Consider the following 23076-nt stretch of genomic DNA (forward strand, 5'->3'; position numbering starts at 1 on the left):
TTTGAAAGAGTTCGAAGCGCCTGTTTCACAGCTTCAAGGTACTAACCAAAAATACACTGATACGTTTGACAAAAAACTTTTGTTTTCATTACGGTTTTTATCTTTTTTTCTTTTATCGGAAGTCAGTTTACTTAATAGGGATAAATGACAGAGAAAATGACAAAAGTATGTTTCTAAAAAAAAGGTATTCGTTGGTTATAGTGAAATATGATTTTATTATTTTCTATTAACCATAAACTTAGCAATGCGCGCCTTAATTCTTGTGAAAGCGGGGACAAAACAGCTTCCTGATCTTTTTCAGTTTTCGTTCTAGATTTAAATAATTTTCAGTGACAGTCACGCGGATTTTACGAAGTGCTGTATATTGTACAATAGGTGTGATTTTCTATAAGTAATTGCCCACCTTTTTGAATGGTGTGTTTTTAGAGTAAAATAGTTCAGCGATAGACTGAACACAAATAATCGGAATTTTCTAATTTTTTTTTCTATATATTTTTTCTTTTTTTCGCTCTCTGAAGCACTTACAGTGTGTTAATATTAATTAATATACTTTTCTGTTGTACACGGGCTGTTCTCAACCAGATTAAAAATTCTAATAATTTTTACCAAAATTCAAAGGTGGCACGAAAACTGGTGGAAGCAAGCACATGTCACTTTTCCACATTGTTCACTCCGCTGGAATAAACCATGTGGAAAGTGAAGAGACACGAAGATAGAGTGGCAGATTTGAAAATGTAACCGGCAACAATTTGCTTGGAGGGGCAGGAGATAGACTGCAAAACAGATGTAGTTTTTGCGAACGCAAGCGACGCGGTAAATATTCAAACAAAAGGTCTGGAGCTTCGCGCCTTGCGGAAATGGAAGAAAACGACTGTTTTGCAATCTAGGCAGGAGAGGGAGTTGCTGTACCTTCAGTTCGCACTTTCCGCCTCACGGCTAAAAGTGTACGAAAGTACAGAATTTGACATCGCGCTGGCATATAAATTAGTCGAATATTCTGGTTCTTTAAATTTTGCCGACCCTCCAAGAACGCTTCCCAAAACTCGATACAATCTATAGGCAGCATCTCCGTTATTTTTAGAGCATTAATTTCCCAGTCGATGGCTGTCGCTAAACGTTTTTCCTATTTATTTTCTTCTCCATAGGAGCGCGCACTTGCTGTAACAGAGCTGGGCTCAGCGCTCAGGTTTGAAACAGATGAACCTCACTTTGTCAGTCTGGGAGGAGGACGGCTTAGTATTGGCGTCACTTTGTGCCCAATTAAACGAGGTAAGATACTCAAAGCGCGAAATTCCTGAGTTACGTCATAGAATGACCTGGAGAAAAAACGTTTTGTATTTGTTACTCTGTGTCTGATTAAACGAGGCAGATAATCATCCCGAATTTGTGAAATCACAAAATGCGGACGTCAACCGAATTTTCTTCTTTTTTTGGGGGGGGGAGGGGGGGGGGGAGGGGCTTATTTCCGAGTGCTTACGAGAGAGCTGCTACATTACTGAAGGCAATACTAACGAAAGCCTCTCTTGAAAATAAACGTCTGCGCGTTCGTAACCATTAGGCGATTTTTCCCTCGTTTTTTTCGTGTTGGTTGACCCATACTGGTGGGAACACATCCTAATTACATACAATCAAAGTTTGTCTGTTTTGTTCTCGCGTTTTGCAAAAAAGTAAAAAAGTCACTTTTCAAGAAAGTGAAGATCTATCTATACGACAGCGACCTTAATAACGTATTTAACCCTTTGGCTACTGGAGATTTGGCCGAAAAACACGTTTTCAAGCTAGTTGAGGGGTTTTTTGGTCACTGTCGTGCTGTTTAAGAGCTAAATCTCCCTACAAACCCGGTTCCAGGTTGTACACTCCGCGGCCTTTTTAGCCAGGTGCAAAATAAGCGCTTGCAAAGTTCGGGCATGCGCAGAAAGCAAAAAGCAACATTTGTTTATTTTTTTTCGTCAACGGCCCAATTGGATCTAATCAGTCTACTACCGTGCCGAACCACGGATCGTTCGAATCGTTCGACTTGGAAAGGGGATGCCAACTTTTCAGGAATAAAACTTTTATGAACGGTACCGATGCGGTGCGATTTCGCATACTAATTGTTTGGGGTTTTTTTTTTCTCTTTACAGGAAAGACAGTTATTGGTGTTTCAACAGACACGTGTAAACCTGACATTCAATTGAGGGGAAAAGGCATTGAACCGTAAGTCATGTCAATAGTCAATTTCATCGCTAAAAGAATAATTTGTTTGCGGCCATTTTTGCATTCGGTTAATCCACCGGTTAAATAACCATTCAGTGGGTAAGTCATAGTGAAACCAAGTGCGCTATCCAATGGATAGCGATTTATCTGGTGGATAGCGCTATCCACCTTTTGAACTACTGGGGCCAGGTGTGTACGCGTGTATTCTACTACATATTATGCTGAACGAGCCGTGCAAACGGCTTCGAAACGCTTCATCCAACATTTGCGAGAACAAAGGAATTGTTGAATCGACGTCAGTTGAATAGGAGTTTAAATCAGTTAAAATTTGGTTCCACACGCTTTCAACACTTTTTTAAACTTCCAACAACATTCAGCGAGACTTGTTGAAACGTTTCTTAGGTTTGTCTCAGCAAAGCGTTGAATGCCGTGTTAAAGCAAATAATTACATCGTTTTAACGGTTCTTAACTTGCTTCGTCGTGAGATAACTCTGTCGTTACAAGTGCTAAAAATTACCGTACAGACAGTGAAATGACTTGCTTGAGGCATCTCCTTTAAGGTGAACGACGCTTGTCAATCTTTTTGGTTGTATGATTGCTAACATTTTTCGAGACAATGCTGAGAAATGTTTCGAGGTTACGCGAAGCTGGCCTTTTCTTTTAATTGTTCATGAATCTTTAAATTAGCTGATGGAAACGGTATCTTGTTTTATTGGATTTCAGTGAGCATTGCCTTGTTGAGTACAATGGCGATGCGGTGGTGCTTTATCCAAAAGCGGCCCTATGCTCCGTGGATGGTATTCCAGTCTCCGAGCCAACCAGACTGCCACAAGGTAAACGCTGTCCTAGCTATATCTGTCACTCCATGCGGGATTAATAGCCTGGAAATTCCACGAGTCTCCTATCGTTCGATGGTAGAGCACCCGAACTAGTAATCGGACGGTCGTACACTCGAGTCTTGCAAAGGAGCACTCGGGTTTTTTCCGAGTTTTCCCGAGTCAACACCGAGAAATAATGGTAGAGCATCCGAACTAGTAATCGGACAGTCGTAGACTCAACTCTCTCAAAGAAACACTCGGGTTTTTTCCGAGTATTCCCGAGTCAACATCGAAAAATAAATTCTCTTCGGTTAGCATACAACAACAGAGAAAAACTCCCACCCCCCCCCCCCCCTCCCCCGATTTTTTTGTTTTTTTTATTGAACTGGTAACAGCAACGCTACATTCGTTCTCTTCCTACCCCAAGGGAGACCTTTAAGGTGCCCTTTCCCTCCCCTGTTGCGTTGCCTATTTTATATTCAAGTTGGCTAGGTTTTAGTTGCTCGTGCGTAAATATTTTTCCTCACATGGTCGCAGTTTGCATTGTGCTAGTTCTGCGAACACTCAATCTCTGAAATCCTACACCTGTGTAGAGTTGGTCGCTAGCCAGAGCTGTTGTCTTCATTTGTAAGTTGAGTTTTCAAATGGTCTTTATCCGTCAATTTGTCATTCGCAATTCTCTTTTCGTCCATTCCTCGGTTGTGGAGTTTGAAATTAATTCTCGCGCCTAAATTTTCATTCCCCGTCGCAAAATTATCTGCGAGCCGGGAATTAGAATGTTGCTTAAGTCTTTTGCCATCGGCGACATTGTCATGAATTTCTTACCCAACAAATTCATAATTCACCGAAACAACTTCTAGTTTTGGTGAAGGAAGTTTAATTTATTTAATGCGGTTAACTGTTTGATAAATAACAACTATTTTGGGTTGTAATCTCCTGTAGCGGTTAGAGTGACACAAATCATCTTGGCATGAAGCTGATGTCGTTCTAATTTTCAACTTTGTAATTAAACCATACATCTTTCTTTTCTCTCGCTCATAATTCCTTACATACAATTTTCATTTCTTTGCGTTTTAAGTGAGTGTTTGCAACGCAATTTAATACAATAATTGCGCTGAGATATTAACTTAATTGGTTCGAAATTTGCATGTCGCTAGGTTGTTTAAGTGCTTTTGTTTTTTTTATAGCATTATCACCGGTAAGTTTTTATAACTTTTTCTTCATCCAAACCTCCTTTTTCAATGCATTTATCTTATTATTTATCATGTTTTGTTATTGAAAACTCAAATCTTTTGTGCTGTGACGAATGTCCTCTTTACTCAAATTTACTGTTTCGCTTATCTTGTGTGATTCACTCGCAAAAAACGAGTCATCGATGTGACTTCAGCATTTCGTCAGTTGTTTTCGATATTTCTCATTTTTCATCGACATTTAGGCCACGATTATTTTCTTGCTTAAAATTCACACGACATTGTTGTGAATTCTCTTGTCCTGATAATTTCTTTGTAACTATTTATTGTTTTTGTGACGTATTTTGAAATTCGTCTTCTTGACGCACAATTTTTGAGCTTCTGGCATAACTGCGTTCAATACCCTCAAATTTTCTTTAGTGCTGTGGAAAGTTTCCTTGTTTTAGTATAATTACAAAGGTGATTATTGAAAATTCTCTGCGCTGATTGGTTGCCGTTGATGTCATTATTACGCAATAATCATGTAAGCCTTTTTTTTTTTTTTTTAATCGCCGCAAGCCGTTTTGTCGAGGTGACAGACGAATAAATTAATTGTTTCAAAGAGAATGCATATTTTTCAAATAATCACCTTTGTGATTATACTAAAACAATTATTAACCTCAGACTTGGTGAATAATTGTTTAATATTGTTTAATATTGCCCCTTCCGCGGGATAATAAAAAGCACTGCAGGAAAGTATTGCATAATATGCATTGGGGTTTCATCCTCACATTTATGCAAGTTATAAATTGTGTATACACGCGATGCCCAGGAAGCCAGCTAATCGAAACCAGGAGCGCGGACGCGTTTACCCTGGTCCCAGAGGTTTTTCTTGAGCGGCGAGAAAGCTGTAAAGCGTTAAGGACGAGTCCCAAAGTGGCGAGAAGAGAAAAACCTCTGGTTACCCTGGACTTGAATCTCACTTTCATGCCGATGCCAGCTGTCAAACGCGTCAAATTGATAGTTACAAAATGGACCAATGGCAACTTAGCAATCACGCGCCCACTCTGCATTATCAATCAAACGAACCAATGATATTGGTTTGCGTGTTTGTAAAAATATCATCCAATCCGAGCCTGAGGGTCAGATCCTGACCCTGGCGTCTGCATGAAAGTGAGGATTCAAGTCCAAGGTAACCAGAGGTTTCTCTCTTCTCGCCGTTTCGCGACTCGACTTCGCCTCTTCGCGGCTCTATCGTGGCTCAAGAAAAACCTCTGCCACCAGGGTAAGACGCGCTTTTCAGTTTTGTTTTGCTCGCTGCGGAAAGCATATCCAACCTTCGTCTTTCAATAGGGAGTTTAAGATTTCGGCTACGACTGGTAAAATGTTGCTCCAAAATTTAAATTTGCGATGTCTTAAAGGAAAACTGAAGATAAAAATGGATTTTTTTTTCCTTCGCCAAATCTGTAGTGCCTTACTCATTTAATGGAAATATTCGAGTATTTGAGGGGTTTCTTACATTTCGTCGTCTTTATAAGGCCAGAAAGACCCGTATTGATCACTCGATGGAAGTCCGCCATTTTGGCTGTACTATAGCAGGCTTGGGCGCTAAGCGTGAGGTCATTGTGCTCACTTGCTTGAAAGAGGGAAACTTGAAAAATGGTTCAGTGCGTTATTGTGGGCTGTTCTATTAGAACTCTCAGACACAAAAAGAGTTAAGTTTTCATCGTTTCCCTGTTAAAAACGAAATCCTTCTCAAAGAATGGCTCATCCGAACTTGCCAAATATCCAGCACTGTCACATCTGTTCGGATCATTTCGAACCCTCCTGTTTTGACGGTGTCTTGGCCACAGGGGTCGATGCGACAGTTGCATGTAATTGAAGAAATGTTAACTTTGTGACTCCATCGATTCCATTTATACCCAGTGAGTGAGGTATGTTCTCTTTATTCGGGAGATTTCAGTGGCAAACCGGGCGCCGGAGAAGTGAACCGGAGAGTTGTTTTTGCAAGCAACTGGGACACGTCATTCCGTGAATGGCAATCGCACTTCAAGCTGGGTTTTATAAACTCGGCAACGATCACAAAGATGTTTAAGTTTGCCAAATATCCAGCACTGTCACATCTGTTCGGATCATTTCGAACCCTCCTGTTTTGACGGTGTCTTGGCCACAGGGGTCGATGCGACAGTTTCTTGTAATTGATGAAACGTTAACTTTGTGACTCCATCGATTCCATTTATACCCAGTGAGTGAGGTATGTTTTCTTTATTCGGGAGATTTCAGTGGCAAACCCAGCGGCAGGGAAGTGAACCAGAGACTTGTTTTTTCAAGCAACTGGGACACGTCATTCCGTGAATGGTAATCGCGCTTCAAGCTGGGTTTTATAAACTTGGGAACGATCACGAAGATGTTTAAGTTTGAAAATTCGCTATACTACGAACAGAGTAATGTGTTTACATACGATGGCAGTTTGTAGCGCTTCTCTTTACAAACACATGCACGGTCGAAAAGCTAGAATACTGCGTTACACAACGAATAGCTTGATCTGCTGGCACGGCTAACTTTAATAGATACTAAGCTATGTGTTAGATGTAGATCTGTTAGTTAAGAGCTGTGAGTATCACCAGACGTCTGTAAACTAAAGTTTGTCAAATTGAATCGAAATGACAGACAAAACAACACCAGCCAACAGAATCTCGTAGTAATCAAGTTGTCTTTATTACCTTTTGAATACAATCAATTCACCTGGATTTTGTTCGTAGCTTCCTCTATCTCGCGGTAGCAGATGCGTTCCTTTTCTTGCTGTCCCGGTCTCCCAGTTTACGCAGAAAGCAACACGCTGTTTTTAAATTGACTGCGAAAGGCAAAATAACTTGTTGATGTCAGTTAAATCTTCAAATTTAAACCTTTTAGCTTTGATAACGAGCCAGTTATTAGCATCGAAAACTAATAAATTCTTGAGTGGCAAAAGCGTTAATGACCCCGTACATTCTTTCTAAAATCTCGGATTTTCAAGGCATCATTACTCAGAGATTATAAACAATTACTGGATGAGGTTTTTGTGATATCCGGAATAATCAAGGTCGAGGTAAGTGTTATCAGCCGAAAGAGAAAAAAAAAATTAAAAAAATGTGAATGAAAAGTGCTAGGTGGCAGTGCCTGGAGCAAATCTTTTCAAACTTAACGCATGTTTTATGACTCTATAGACCGAATGCATAAATGGCGGCTAAAAAAATATTCTTTTGTTTATGTTCTAATTAGCCTCACAAGCCTCGTTTGCATGGACAAAATACAAAAAATATTGCTTGAGAGCGAGGCTAGTGAGTCTAATTAGCACATAAACAAAAGAATATAATTTTTGGAACGCAATTTATGCCTTCGGTCTATTTCCTTACGCTACAACACAAATCAATAGACCACTTCAGTTTCGTATGCAAATTACCCCTTCTAGACCAATTGACAGTCTCACATGGACTGTTCATTTATGTTACCTTTTTTCATAAGAGTGCAAATCCGTAGAGCAGGATTACGGGAATATTCACTGGGAGTCCACTACTGAGGCCACGACCGCCCCTTTTTTTCACTTGTCCGTTAAGTAGTATTTCGGAAACCTAGAAGACACGGGGATCCTTGTTTTAGACTCCCAACTTTTGTCTTGTTTTGCAGGTTGTATGGTTTGCTTGGGAAAGTCGAACTACTTCCGGTTTAACCATCCCAGAGAAGCAAAGAGGATCAAAGAGTCACATCCGGGAAACCGGTTTTCTATTGTTCCTGACCAGTATTACCCAGGTATGACCAGTTTCATGATTAGGCCCACGTTTTTCAAGCGCCGGCCGGATAATGTTATCTACTAGGTACGCCACTATCCAGAGCATATAATGTTGTGTGGGGAACATTCGCTAACTCCCAGCGACACTGAAGCCTTGCTGAGCTCCAAACTTAAAAACCACACTTTATTGTCTACTTCGTAAAAACGTTCTTCGCAATACAATGATGATCTTATTTTGTAGCCTGTGCAGCTAGCGGTATTGTTTGCGCGAGAGGCAAATTAACGCGCGGCGACGCGCGGCAACGCGCTGCAGCTCCCCTCCCCATTCTCCGAGTGGCATCGCCGCTCCGTTAATTTTTTTCCACCTGTGCGTTCGTCGGAAAAAAACGATATCCTTTGTTACATAACGTGATTGGAAATTTTGAGAAACCAGCCAAACGATCACACTTAAAGCGAAACAAAATAAAGTCACAGTTCCATGATGGTCGTTAAACGTTAAACGCTGGGAAAGGTTTTCGTACACGCCTTTAGTTAGATGTGCGTAGAGTGTGCATGTTTGCGGTTAAGTGAGCAAATAATCAAATCTTTGCCATACTGAAACTGTCAGATATTGACTTATCCACCGAATAGAGTTTTCGAGTCTATAGGGCCTCTTTCTACCACTCGTTTAGCTTATAGGGAAGATATCCGTTTACAAACATTTTCACGGGAACAAAAGACGCTTTGTTCCGACAGCCAATGAGGCTCTGGTTGGCACATTACTATCGAACCTCGATCATCCGGACTTATTCTCTGGTTCCAGTTTTGTCATGAATATTTATTATTCATGATCAAGATCCGTAGCCATATTCTATTTAGAACTACAGCGTTGAAAAGTGAAGTAAGGGCGAGTTTGTTTCGCTTTCAAAAAGCCAAAGCAGCTCTCGAGTTTGCATATAAGCAGAGGTTTTTATGTTAGAAGCCCATTACCCAGAAATGTTGATCTCACCCATTTGGCCTTTTGGCCCATCAGTTTACTGTATTATCTAAATTTAGAATAGTGGTTTTGCACGGCAGCCATGTTGCATGGCAGGAACAATAGATTATTTTTGCTATGGGGACAAACGTTCTTTCTAATGTAAAGCATTTTCATTGTTCCTGCCATGCAACACCTCTATACAGGGCCCGCTTGTTCGAAAGCCGATTAACTTAATCCAGGATTAGCGTAAACTTGTGTTTCATGTTTTTCAACTATTTGGTCAAAGTTTCTTTTGCTTATTTTTGTTTTTTAAGATTGACTTTTCTGATGTAAAGTTTTGCCAAATATCAGCGTTGAGCAGCATTTGGGAGTAGAGAAATAAAAAACTCCTTGGTTAATTTTTAATCTGGGGTTAGCATTGATCTGCTTTTGAACAATCGGGCCCAGGTCCAGCGGAATTATGACTAAAAGCATTGTGGGATTAATATGCGGACAAAAACATTTTAGCCATGTTTGTCCGCATTTTAGTCCCATAGTGCTTTGCAATAATATATTTTTATCAACTGTGGAAAATGCTTTTTGATTTTGCGCGACGGCAACAACGCTTCTCATTGGTCTTCAACGAAGTCGTCGCACGAGGGATTGCTCGTGCTTAATGCAAAATCATGGATCGTGCAACGAACACAATACCGCCACGCTTTACCCGCAAAAATCTATCAGTTGCCGTCCTAAAAGCAGATGATGGGAGTTTTAGCAAGGGAGACGGCAACGTTAAATACAACGTCACTTCAAAATATAACTTAGCGCTATCCTAAGTATTTCGTGATTGTTCCATCTTGTTCACCTTGAACAATAGGGGCGAACTATATAACTAGATTTATAGGAACGGTTCCAAAGTGAAGGTAAAAATTCAACGATTTCCTGTTGTATGCTAACTTTGTCGTCGAAACCTGAAACTTGGTGATTTCACGGTGTTGGGGACCGTAACATAGAATAGAATACAATACAATACAATGCAATGCAATGCAATGCAATGCAATGCAATGCAATGCAATGCAATGCAATACAATACAATACAATACACAATACATAATACATAATACACAATACAATACTTTACTTTACTTTAGTGGCCGCTCCCCATAGGGGCTTTTCAGGGCCAATGAATCACGACGAAACGACAGAACAGAACAACAACAGCTGTTAAGAATCCCAACTGGCTGGAGGCAAACCAGTTGGCTGTTTACAAGTGCAGCTGGGAAGTTGTATGCTTACGTTGTCGTCAGAACCTCAAATTTGTTGATTTCACGTCGTCGTTATGCAGAATACCACAAGAATATGCGCTAAAATCCGTGCTTCATGTCCAGCACCATTCTCGTCACCAGAGCCCCGGATCTTATGTCTGCGCATGACCCTAGGCTCTGGGAGAGTCTATGTAGGAGAACATGGGCCGTAGGGTTCTTATAGCCAACAATTGGCTATTTGAACCTTACGGCGCCTGTTCTCTGCTCGTGCTAACATGAATGCACCAATCAGAGACCCTTATCCTTGTTCTTTACGAAAACCAATGAGAAGACACTTTGTGTCAGGGTTTCCCAGAGCTCTTACGCGCCAAAGAGAAGAGCTCTGGGGTCGAGATTGGTCCAGCGCGATTATTTATGCTCTTTTAACCAATGATATTATTGTTTAATGGGTTGTTGTTGTCGTCAACGTCGTAAAATCTTACGCTCCCTGTTGTTTTGTGGACAACGGCAAAAAAAAACAGCACTAATATGCAAGTTGCACCCGCCGCACGTGCAGCACGTGCTAATGTTTGGGTTCGCGCCCATACGTAACTACGCGCGCGTTGCTTTTGCATAATTACGATAAGTTGGCTCGAAATGTTGTCATGTTTATATTAATGAGCAATGACGTGATTTTCCGGGCGATTTGACAAAGAGAAGCAGTTTTATTTTATTTATTTATTTTTTTAACCACAAAATTGCACTCCCTACAGGTCGTGCAGCTTTGTTAGTCTTAAAGAAATTTAGTCCAAATGTTACTGGAAGAAAAGAAGAGTGTCCATTTTTAGCACATTCGAGTCATTGATTGCTCATAAATGAAATTTTTTGTTTGTTTGTTTGTTTTTTTCAGATGTGGAACTCGCCATTGAACAGTACAAGAAGGACAAACAAGAAAGGGAGCGGTTACAGAAAGAAAACGAACGATTATTGTCTCTGGAACACGAGTACAAGGAAGCTGTCGAACGAATCGAGTTCGAAAAAACTCAGCTCGAAGAAGGACGGCAACAACTGCATGAGATGGAACAACAGCACAAAGAAGCTGTCGATAGTTTTGAACAGGAAATCGCTGTCCAGATCAAAGAGCTGGAAAGACAGCGCGAAGAGTTACAGCATTTTGAAGAAGAAAAGGAAAAACTGATGATGCTTCAAGAGAAATATGAAGACAATGTTAGGAAACAAGAGCAGGAACGCACAAGCAGCGAGAAGAGGTTAGTGCACTGGAGTCGTTAGGGAGTTTAAGCAAAGCGACGGCTATGGCTACGAAAACGCCACAAAACAAGAATAATACGACGTTTTCAACCAACCTCTAGAGACACCAATAACAATAGTGAAATGTACGACTTCTGGTAGACGAACAAAAGAAGTTAATGAGAGATCTTTTGTTTTCGTCCACCAATGTGGCGGCGATGACGTCACGTGAAAACCTTCTATTGGCGAACCGAAAGAGAGAAATGATTTTCGTACTTACCTGGACCTTTTTAGCAATTGTCTCGTGTGGACACCTGAAAATTCAGTCGGATCGAACGGGAATCGAATCCTTGATCTCTGCGATGTCAGTGCAATGTTCTATAAACTGAGCTGTGAATCCACTCATTTGGGAGCAGGTCAATTTGTTGGGCTCATGTGTTCCGTCCTGTTGGCCTGTTCCAGGCTCTCAGATAGTCGAGAAAACGAAAAGAACTGCGTGTGAAAATCGAGTGTGGGCTTTTTCGTTTTCTCGACTATCTGAGAGCCTGGAACAGGCTACGTCCTGTGAAAGGACTCGATGAAAGAAAAACAAGAATATTATTGGTTCAAACGAAAAATAATCGTGCTGCACGCGTTTCAGGAATAACATTTTGCCGGCAGCCGGCTAAAAAACCGGCTACTTTAAATTTAGAGCCGTCTACTTTTCGGTCATAAACTTGCTATAAACAATGACAAAGCGCTTCTCCCGCCGCCTACTTTTATATTTAAGCCGTCTACTCCAAAACTTATTGAGAACCCTGAAGGGTAATGTCTCCTTAGGCCTCACAACGAATCAAGAATTCCGTGCCCTTCTCTTTGAGTTCGTGTTTTTTAACGTTTCACTGAATTTAATCCTTAAGGCTTACGATTGACGAGATTCAAAATTGATGTGTTTACGAAGGCAACACTTTTTCCTTCGTTATTTTAAGACCCCACATGTTTGTCTAGCCGAAATTGAATCCACATGGGACTTAAAGATCCACAGCGGGGTACGGCGTCAACGAGGATGCCACAAGAGGAAACATAATTGCACTGCACGTGCGGCACGCATTTTCAACGCATATTTTCACGGTACTCTCCACACAACAACGACGTGAAATCACCAAATTTGAGTGAGATTTTGACGACAACGCGAGCATACAAATGAAACCATTCATTCTCTATATTTATCCTGAAACGTCTCGTACTAATTTATTTTTAGAATACTTTGCCCACATTGTACGACGCGAACGAGATGGGCTTAACGTGAAAAACTGACGAAATTGCAGAGTTGTATTTTCGTCGAACTCGAGGTCGTTGATCTTAAAGTCCCTTCTTTCTCAGAATAGTCCAGTGTTCAACTTCCTAAGCCAACCCGGGTCGGTGGCCATTTTGCATGGCTCTCTCCGTCAATGACAGGTTTTACTTTTGGACTGCTAGCCTCCTGTATCATTCGAGCCAATCGCAACAGACCTTATTCGCTTGTACAGTTTGTTTTCTCAATTCAGATCATATGATTTGGTCCTCTATTTTGTTCAATAAGAGTGCATGCCGACATATTCATGCTTGCATGTACTCTTTAAGTGAACGAGACAAGGGATCAAAATCTCCTGCTGAGTATTATCACATGATCTGTATTGGGAAAACAAAATGTGTAAGCGATCAGTGTATGTGTCACGCAATCGAGACAGGCAAGGGAGGCTTGAGGAAGGATGTCTCTCCCACTTTTGACGATTGCGTAACAAAATATTTGCTGACTAGCTCGTGAACTGAGTTCATGGTCTGTCTGATACACGTGAGCGAGCAATAAATATAATCATCTTTTCGTTGATTTTGTGTATGTCGAAGATTAAAAAAAACACTCTTGGTTGAAAAGAAATACAGGGGATAAACTCTTTACTAGTGGAAGTTGGTGACTCTTGTAGCGTGCCTAAAACACTGTTGGTATCAGAAAGCTGGCGGGCAGAATCGAGGCCATCATTATCTGCTAACGTGTTAAATCATAACAACTTTCCCATCAGTTTATTGGTCAGACAATTCAAGCGGTGATGAGTAGAGAAGTTTCGAGTTTTCTCGTGACAAACTTGATAGCACAGATAGCAATCCTTTGGTGAATTCTGTAAAGATAGTGGTATTGCGTAATTCTAAATCTTAAATAATTGAAGAATTGTCCTGGAGGTCTAAGAAGCCCTTCGGCAAATGGTGGTTATGGTGTGTGATTGATAACTTAAAGGTGTATCTATTTTTAGTGTCAACTGAAATCATAAGGTTACGCTGAGGTCATGGCGGACTTAACTTGATGACAAGTTATTTTCCACAGCCATTCTTCTCTACGGGAAATTTCCATAATTGATTTCAGCCACAAGATAAGAATAAGTGCCGATTTGAAACTGAACGGAGGGCGATAACATTAGTAATAATGCGATTTGGTCTGTCGTTGCGATAGAATAAGGTTGATCGGCTCAAGTCAGCCACGATACTGAAAGATTTCGTTAGGTTACTTCGTTTCAATTTCGCAAGGTTGTGACACAATCCGCTTTTTATAGGGTTTTATGTCGTTGATAAATTGCGTAATGTAGAATGCTGTTATTTCGTAGGAGACAGGAAGAGTATGAACGATTGAAGGCTATGAAAGCTAAACTGGAAGGAAAAGAAGGCACAGAAAAAGAAAGAGTGGCTATCGAGGAATTACGACAGCAGCTTGCACTGCAGGAGTTAAACAGTTTAGAGGAGGAACTTCTCACCTATGAACAGCAACAGCTCGATAATGAGCTTATTGAACAAGAACGAAAGAAGCTCGAGGAAATGAAACGTAAACAAACCGAAGTCATTAAACAGTTGGAAGAAGAACTAAACGCCCAAATTAAAATGTTGAAAGAAGAACGAGAAAAAGAGAATTCCAAGATTCATCAAGAGAAAGAAAGGATCCATATGTTGGAGGAACAGCAACAAGAAGCGTTGAAACAGATTGAACTCGAAAGGAAACGGCTTGACGAAGAACGCGAGGAAGAGAAGAGACGTTTGGAGGAAGAAAGGGAGAGACTAAGTAAAATGGAACAAGAAAGACTAGAATTGTTAGAAAGTGTTGCACGAGAACAGGAACAAGAGAAACAAATGATTAAAACGGAAAAGAAAAGGCTCATGGAACTCGAGGAACAACATGCTAAAGCGCTAAAGGAAATCGAAGACACTATGATTTCAAAGCAGGACAAGATGGAACGCGAGCGCCAAATCGAATTTGAGTTTTTCGAGACGGAGCAGTTGCTGTTGGAGGAGCTGGAACAGAAACAACGCGAGGCTGCCGAGCAGCTGGAGAGAGAAAGAGAAATAATACGCCAACAAGTTGAGAAGGAAAGGGACGAGGAAAGAAGAGAACGTGAACGTCAGCAAATGCGCTTTCAAGAGTTGCAAGCTCAGCAGCAAGAAACACTTCGACAAGCTGAAGAGGAAAGGCGCCGCTTACAAGCGGAGCTACAGAGTCAAAAGGAACAGATGGCAAAGGAAAAAACACGGTTGCTGAACCTCGAGAAAGAATATAAGAAGATTAGAAGTAGTAATGGTGGCGAGGTTCCTTCGCTTTTAGCTGTGTTAAATATGCCAGATGTGGCACAGCTTGGAAAAGGTTGCTCGCTACAGGAGCGAAAAAAGCGCTTGGAAGAGGAAAAAAGGAGACTTGTAGAGCTAAAGAGAGAGGCAGAAAACCTGTGGCATGCAAAACAGCGAGAAAGCAGCGAAAGCGGAAGCAGTGGAGACGAACGAATGAAAGATAAGACCGCACAAAAACTGCAACGCGAGAAAGAGAGAAGAGTCGAGTTAGAACGAAAGCTTGCTGAATTACAACAACAGCAGAGCAACACACCTGCAGGAGATAGTGGTGAAAGGGTGAAAGAGTTGGAAAAAGCGCTGGGAACGGAGCGGACTAGAAGACAGGAAATGGAGAGAATATTATCAGAGAAACAAAAACAGGAGGAACTTGAAAAGGTCGCTGCTGCCGAGAAAGCTCGCAAAGAGATGATGACGGAAAAGGCTATACAAGAAAGACTCCCTCCTCAGGTAAGCGATAATGCGTTTTACATTTGCCAGATCTTGTTTTAATTAATTTGACATTTACTTAGAAATCAATAGCCCTGTCATTCCTTTACTTGATATAAAGGTCGCATACGCCTAGAGCTGGTTACGTGGCATTTTTTTTTCTTTTCGTTTTTTAGACTTACGAGGCAGACAGTCAATACCCAAGTACAAGGGTGGGTTCAATTCCCACCCTAGTCAGAGTTTTTCTCTGTCCTTGTGTGGGCCCAAATCTATTAATAGGGCTAACGCTCGCATGGTTCACATGGGTAGGAAACTAGCACTTCACTTTACCCTCCAATAGTTAATTCAGTCAATAACGCGTTACAATGCGGAGAAAATGAAGCCGCGTTGCTATGTAAATGGCAGTTGTTTCGAGTTTCGTTCAAGATCCATGGAGGAAAAGGCGCGAAATTGTTGTGGCCAGTCGTCAAGTGCAGGCAGACGCTAAATTAACCAATCAGAATAAAATCATCATTCAATAGAAAGAAAGCATTTGAAGCAGACGTCAACCGCGGGAAATTAGGGACCTTAAGCAAGAACGACGGCTACGCTCTGCACACCCTGCACGTGCGTTTTACATTTTGATTCATTTCTTTGCCATTATCGTCTTGACAACGACGTGAAATGATCAAATTTGAGGTCATGTGGAGGACGAGAGCACCTGATGATGAATTTTCAATTTTCTCTCTAAATAATTCATTCACACCGTTCTCAAGAAGTTATTCTTTCCAAGCCGAGCGACTTGGAGTAATCGCTCAATTATTACAGTTACGGGAAATAATATTTTTAGACAACCTTGCTTTAAGGTCCCTATTGTCGAAAGCAAGTCACTATTATTGGCGCGACATTTTTTTTTTGTCAGTAAAGGCAAACACAGTACTAATCAAAGCAGACGCGGAGGACTAACCCCGTGATAGCAAGTCATATTTGTGTTTGGGTTCAGTTTGGATAGGCTAAGAGGTATTTCTAAAAAGAAGTTCCCATAAGCGGTTAAATCAGTAAGAAATCGATGATAGGTCGAATTGGCTAACTCAATGCTGTAACCAATCTAAATCTCCCGGGGTTAAGGTTCATTGTGATGTAGGATTCGCCTTTAAATGATATGTTCAAAAGCCGATCAGCGCTAATCCCAGCTTAAAAATTAAACAAGGAGTTTATTTCTCTATTGCCAAATGCTGTTGAATGCTGATATTCGGCAAAACTTTACATTGGAAGAAGTCAATCTTGAAAAACAAAAATAAGCAAAAGAAACTTTCAGCAAAAAGTTGAAAACTTGAAACAAAAGTTGACGCTAATCCTGGATTGAGCTAATCGGCTTTCGAACAACCGGGCCCTGGGGAACAAACCATTTTATTCCCAAAGGGTTTGAATTGGTCATTGTCATTGAGTAAGCCGATTTGGTTTATTGCCAGTAGGGTTTTTGCATTTGTGGGAACTAGCTGCAGTGTAATACAGAGACTTAACGAAAGATGGAAATGATCCTCGCACTTAACTAGACAATAGGCTGATTTAGCAACAGAACGGGAACGTCAGTGGCGACGGCGCGCGCAGAAAAAACACCAATGAGAATTCAGAATAGAGTGGACTCCACTCTTTTCTTCTCTATTCTAAATTCTCATTGGTAGTTGTGCTGCGCGCGACGTCGCCAATGACGTTCCCGTTCTGTTGCTAAATAAGCCTAATTTAAGCAATTGTCATTTTACAGACACCTCAAAAATTCACGCGACATCAACGGATTCGAAACCATGTCCTATGCGATGCCGGTGCAGTACTCTACCAACTGAGCTATGAAGCCACGCATTTGGGAGCTGGTGGATTTGTTGGGCTCATTTGTTCCCGTGAAAGGATTGATGAATGAAAGAAATTTTATATTTGCATTGCACTGGCATCGAGTCCCCTTTGGAGCCGCCTGAATTTTTCAGGTTCTTTAAGAGACAATTGCTTAAATTGTTCAGAAAAGTGCGAGGTTCAGTTCCATCTTTCGGCTACAACCCGTACTTCCAATGTACATTTCTTTCAGAAAGAGTATATCACGTTTACAAGGACTAAATTTTACGGGTTGCCAAGAATGGAAGAAATGGGTTTGGTATTAGCTCGTTTCTGGACTGTTATGTGGGAATATCAAGAAGGTTCTCAAGAGGAGAGAAACGAGTTACGGCCCGTTTACGCCAGCACGTTTTCCTTGACCAACTTTCCCTTGACAAGGAAACTTGTTCGTGTAAATAGGGTAAAATTGACATATTTTCCCTGTCAAGGATGAAGTTTGTTTCTGTAAATGGACGACGAGGAAAACGTGGCAGGGAATATTAAGCTGATTAGTTCACAGTATTACGCTCATGCTCGTTGCTTTCAAAATATACAAAGTGGCGGCTAAAACGAAAGCAAGTTGGAGTGATAAAGCTTCGACAAGCTAGGGACTGAAGCATTTTTATTTACTCGCTGAATAACAAATATTGCGGGTACAGGCTTAACTTGTTCATCGTTTACACGAGCAATTATTCCTTTTCAAGGAAAACTTGTGGATCATTTATACGAGCAATGATAACTGTCAAGAAAAATTTCTGGTGTAAACGGGGCTTTAGGTTAAGAGAATTTTCGTGCTTTTATGACAAGCAACAGGTTGCCATTTCACGTGAACAAGATACAGAATTTTTCTAATGTCGCCTCCAAACCAATTGAACAGTTTTCCTTCTCAAAAAAGGCGCGGCGCCAAACTACGCCCTACGTGAAGTGTTTTATTCATTAAATTATTATGAATAATTAAATCAGTGGCCTTTAAGAAACGGTCCAGATAAGAACGATAGCAATAACGGTAACGAACATGTTGGAATTCAATTGGTATGCAAAAAGGTGATAACTTTTCTATTGTCTGTACTTACTTCTGATTGGCTTAAACAGCAAACGGTTAACAAAACTTCATAAAGCAGTATTATATTTATCCTTACTTTCCAACCATCTTCCATCTTTCATCTGTTCTCAGTTTAAATTAATTCCACAGAAATCGTATGTGGGGAACATGTAAAATTGTAAACGTTTCTTGGCTTTTGTTTTCAACTCTTGTGATTGGTCAAAATCTTTTAACACAAAAAAACACCCTTTCAAAGTGGGCTGTAAATGAATTTTATTGCGTTAACTGCCTTCCTGTAGGTTTATGCATTCTCTGTGTAAAAATGATAACATTCCTATGAGGGGAAAGCCCCGTTGCCGCATAACAAAGGAAATTGCTATCCACCTTACACGGATCATTACTTAACATTTCAGGTCAAAAATGGCACCTCCCACAACGAAGATGATATTAATCTAGTCCAGCACCTTGTCGCTACTGGCCACGTGTTAGAAAACTGTCCATCAGTGCGCGTTACCGCTAACGCCTGCAAAGGGTATCTGTCAAAAATGAGCGGAAAACTAATCAAGTCTTGGAAGAAGCGCTGGTTTGTATTGGATAGACAAAAGCGCGCCCTGTGCTACTATACCGATGAACACCACAGGGTACCTAAGGGTATTATTTTCTTCCAAGCTATTCAAGATGTTTACGTGGACTTGCCGACTTCTTATAAAGGCTCGTCTACGAGGACTACGTTTTGCGTGAAAACGCCACAAGAGACTTACTACGTTGCTGCTCCCAGCGGGCTAGCCATGAGTATTTGGATTGATGCTATTCTCACAGGGAGAGAAGGTGCAGATTTCTACAACTGACACTTTCAAACAAGCTTGACAGAAAACGTTGTATGGGTATGAAGTTTTTTTGCGCATGGGTGGTCGTGGTGGGGTCTAAGTATGTGTTAACTAATATGACAGACATTACAAAGGGTTGGAAGAGTTTGCAACTTTTGTCTTATTAGGCATTCTTTTGAAAGAAAACGTGGGGTAGCTGAAAATGGGGAAAAAATGTTTCCGTGCACTCTTCGCCCTCCAACATGCACGTCATCTCACATTTTTTTGTATAAACCTTAATTGTTGTTGTTGTTTTTTTAATTGTTCGTTTTGTGATGCTTTGACGCACACTTTTTTTCATGCTTCTCGCACATTTACGTCAATGCAAAAATTAAAAACTGCTTAGAAAGTGAAAATCACTCGAAAATTTTTATACTTTCCATTTTCCAAAAAATTACCCATAAGTTGTTTTCAATTGGCTGATCACTAATGAAAGGGAGTCAATCACAACACAAGGCAACGACGACATGCAACCCGCTCTGAGCGCGGGAATAGTTTTCCCTTTTTTTTGATTGGCGCGAAATAAGACCGAAGATTTTTAATCCATTCAGCACGCGCAGAAATACAGTTACACAAGGTCAAAGCAATCACGAACTGATTGCTGTCGATAATCGAAGATTTCCTCTTGTACAAAGACGTTTCTAACTCGTTATCGTTTACTTTCATGAGGTATTTGAAAGGCAAGGAAATTTAAGCGCAGACAACATTTTGGTCTTTTCCGAGCGAGACTTTTCTTCATCACTAATACGTTTATGTTCCCGAGGTTAGAACAATATTTATAGTTAAAATGATTGCCTCTCAATGTAAATGAAAGAAAAAGCATTTTCTTGGTTCACACGTTTCATGCTCGTACGGTTGTGTTTGCAAAGTTTTGCTGTTCCTATTGACCCTTTGTTTGTTTGTTTGTTTGTTGTTGTTGTTGCGGTTTCCGGTTGTGGTTGTTGTTGTATTGCTCGGTCTACGACCTGAGATAGATCTTGTGTAGGATTGAAGGAAATTAAATGCTTCATGTTGAACATCACGAAGCGTCCTCATTCTCAATCAAATGCGCATCACACTAGTATTTTTTCCAAGTATACACCTTTTTAATAAGTCTAATATATGCCGCTTTCCGCTAATGACATCGAACTCTTGCTTTCAAATTTTATTCAGAAAAGTACAAAGGCCTAAAGCCTTTTCCGATTTCTTTTCTTCTTTGAAGCATTTGTACATTTCTGAATAAATTTTAAAAGCATGAGTTAGACTTCATTAGCGGAAAACTGTATGCTAGACTTATTAAAAGACTATAAGTGGATGTGAAATTGCCAAATCTGTCGGTCAAATACGTTTGAATGTTTAGCCTATTTCTTGCTTGTCATCAGAAAACGTTGAACAACTTTTCAATAGAGAAACAAAAAAGAATTTTCATACTTTTATTTTATGACATCTAGCGGTCTCACGCAAACGCCATGGGAGATCCCTCAACTGTTATTAACCCTTACTAGTACCATAGATTTCTTTGTTGGGTACTTATGAAAATTTGATAGTATATCAAGCTGATAATAGTCTTTATTCTCAATACCTGTCTGACTGACGCTGTATTGGAATTGTGCGGAGAATTTACATACTGATCACTTTTGGGAGTCAAAGGGTTTTAAGGACGGTGTCTACTATTGTTATTACGCATACGTTCTGCGCATCTCGAGATACTCGGATTTCCTATAGGTGATGCTTACTAATACAGGGGTATTTTTGCGCGGTTTAAAACTATCCGGAGAAAGTAGATCTTAGAAGGTACTCTTGGTATCCAAAAAGAAAATTGACGGGAACCATGCATTTTTGAGAGATAATTAAGCTTTAATTTGAGAAGGAACTCCATACATTGCTTTGTATTTTAAAGCTTTTTACAAATATTATTCATGAAATATCTTTGAAAAATGCGTGATTATCACCAATTTTCTTGTTGGATTTCAATAACACTTGTTAAGATCTACCTTTCCTGCATAGTCATAAACCGGGGTGAAAATATCTTTAATTAGTAGGCACCGTCCTTAATTAACTCATTGTTTGCAAGGTTTGAAGGCCAAATGCTCTCGTTTTTTCAAATTTAATTTTTTGTTGACAAGTCTAATTAGAAGGAAAGGATTGTCATATTTATAAGGTGGAAGCTTCATAATGTCTTAAATTAGTAATAAGTGCGGTAGTTGATGTAGTTGCTGGGATTTCACTTACAGATTCAAAATTAAAATTACATTGTACAGCGTATTAAATAGAACCACCAGTTGGGTACTCCTCAGTAACTTTCATTCAAATGGCCCCACTTCAGGATTTCATCCTTAATTTCATTGAACTCAAGAGACAATACCGATTTGTACAGCAAAGCAAACAGCCACACGGCAACGTATTACGTCAGTAGCTACCAATAGACCTAATCGGCTAACTGTACCCAATTCAAATCTCCCAGGACTAAGATTCTTTGTGTATTGTATTTGCATGATAATGTAGCATTCATATTTAAATGATATGGAAATACCTGGAACAAAACGTTTTATTCCCAAAGGGTTTGAATTGGGTACAACATTAAGTTAGCCGATTAGGTCTATTGCATGGTCAGTGTGCAGTTCTAATTAGGTACAAGCTATCGTGTAAATCTTCATCTAAAATTATAATCAACAAACGTTTCCCATACACGTGGATTTGTCAGCTGTCTAATCAAAGCTTAAAACTAATAAATTATACAATAAATACGATAAATACGATAGACCTGTTAAAAAAAAATATTAGAAAGAACCAGGGTCATCCCAGGTCAATAACGGCCCCGGAAACCGCATGTTTGAACAGTTTAAAAGCATCCAGATAAATGGTGGAACTGTACAGAGGGTTTATAATCCAAACTGGTCAGAAGATGATGTAAGTTTTGCAAAGAAAGTAACAAAAATGCTGGAACTAAGGAAAAAGCCGCCATGTTGGTCGACGACCGCTGACCATGCCGTTTCTTCTTTACATTTCTTCTTAGTCGTACGAAGTGCATTTTCACTATTTTGAACGAAGCATTAGGGAATATAGTGATCAACATCGAGGTTTCATTTCATTTAACGTGCATAAAGTGTTTGTCTCCCGCGCAGCCGTCTTTATGTCGACACGCAACGCTAGCCTTGCCTTCCCCATCAGAGGAGCGTTGCGCTACGACACTAAAAATTACTGCAAGTCGTTCAAGTTACTGATAAGTTACATAGATATTTTTATAATATTGTGGTATTTCTACGATTGACGTGAAAATAATATATATTAAACGCAATGAACGTCACAAGTAATGCTTGTACCATAACGTGAATAAAGCATGGATCTGTTGCTTTCTTGTTACTTAGAATTTATCGATGAAGGCTCAGGGGTGCAGGCATGGCGCAGTGATGAGAGCACTCGCCTACCACAAATGTAGCCCGGGTTCAATTCCAGACTCGGCGTCATATGTGTGTTTAGTTTGTTGGTTCTCTTCACTGCACTAAGAGGTTCTTCTTCAGGTACTCCGGTTTTCCCCTCTCCTCAAAAACCAACATTTGATTTTTGATTTTAGTTTTAGTTCACAGTGTCTCCAAAAGACCTTTTGCATAAATGGCAATGTACATCCTAAGCCTCACGTTCATGTGAAAAATCCTTTGTCTAGAAACATAAGTACGAGGCTAAGGATGTACAAAGTATTGTTATTCAAATTTAGGCGCCATATATGCAAAGGGTCTATTAGTGCTTCAGCAATAGAACGAATAGACACTTGAATAAAGTTCCTTTTCTTTACAATTACGAATATGACGGCTGCCTGAGGGCCGTCCTATCATTTCCCAATGAAAGGGGTACGTAGGAAGAATTCTTAAAGGGGAACTGAAGGCAAAAAAAATAAGCATTTTTTATTTACACT

At 40.2% G+C, this 23076-nt stretch overlaps 1 protein-coding gene across 2 annotated transcripts in view; it reads left to right on the top strand.

The window, feature by feature from the left end:
• LOC137982013 (kinesin-like protein KIF16B) overlaps positions 1–22514 on the top strand; it is a 52405-nt gene extending 29891 nt beyond the window's left edge. For both annotated transcript variants that reach the window (XM_068829026.1, XM_068829027.1), the window contains 7 exons: positions 1146–1269; positions 2124–2196; positions 2920–3029; positions 7850–7972; positions 11044–11401; positions 13997–15452; positions 18732–22514. In XM_068829026.1, the coding sequence (XP_068685127.1) occupies positions 1146–1269; positions 2124–2196; positions 2920–3029; positions 7850–7972; positions 11044–11401; positions 13997–15452; positions 18732–19166 (2679 nt within the window). In that variant the 3' untranslated portion in view covers positions 19167–22514. The remainder of the gene's footprint in view (positions 1–1145; positions 1270–2123; positions 2197–2919; positions 3030–7849; positions 7973–11043; positions 11402–13996; positions 15453–18731) is intronic.
• Positions 22515–23076: the final 562 nt, after the last annotated feature.

Source organism: Montipora foliosa, chromosome 13 (assembly GCF_036669935.1).
Source record: "Montipora foliosa isolate CH-2021 chromosome 13, ASM3666993v2, whole genome shotgun sequence".
NCBI classification, from domain to species: Eukaryota; Metazoa; Cnidaria; class Anthozoa; order Scleractinia; family Acroporidae; genus Montipora; species Montipora foliosa.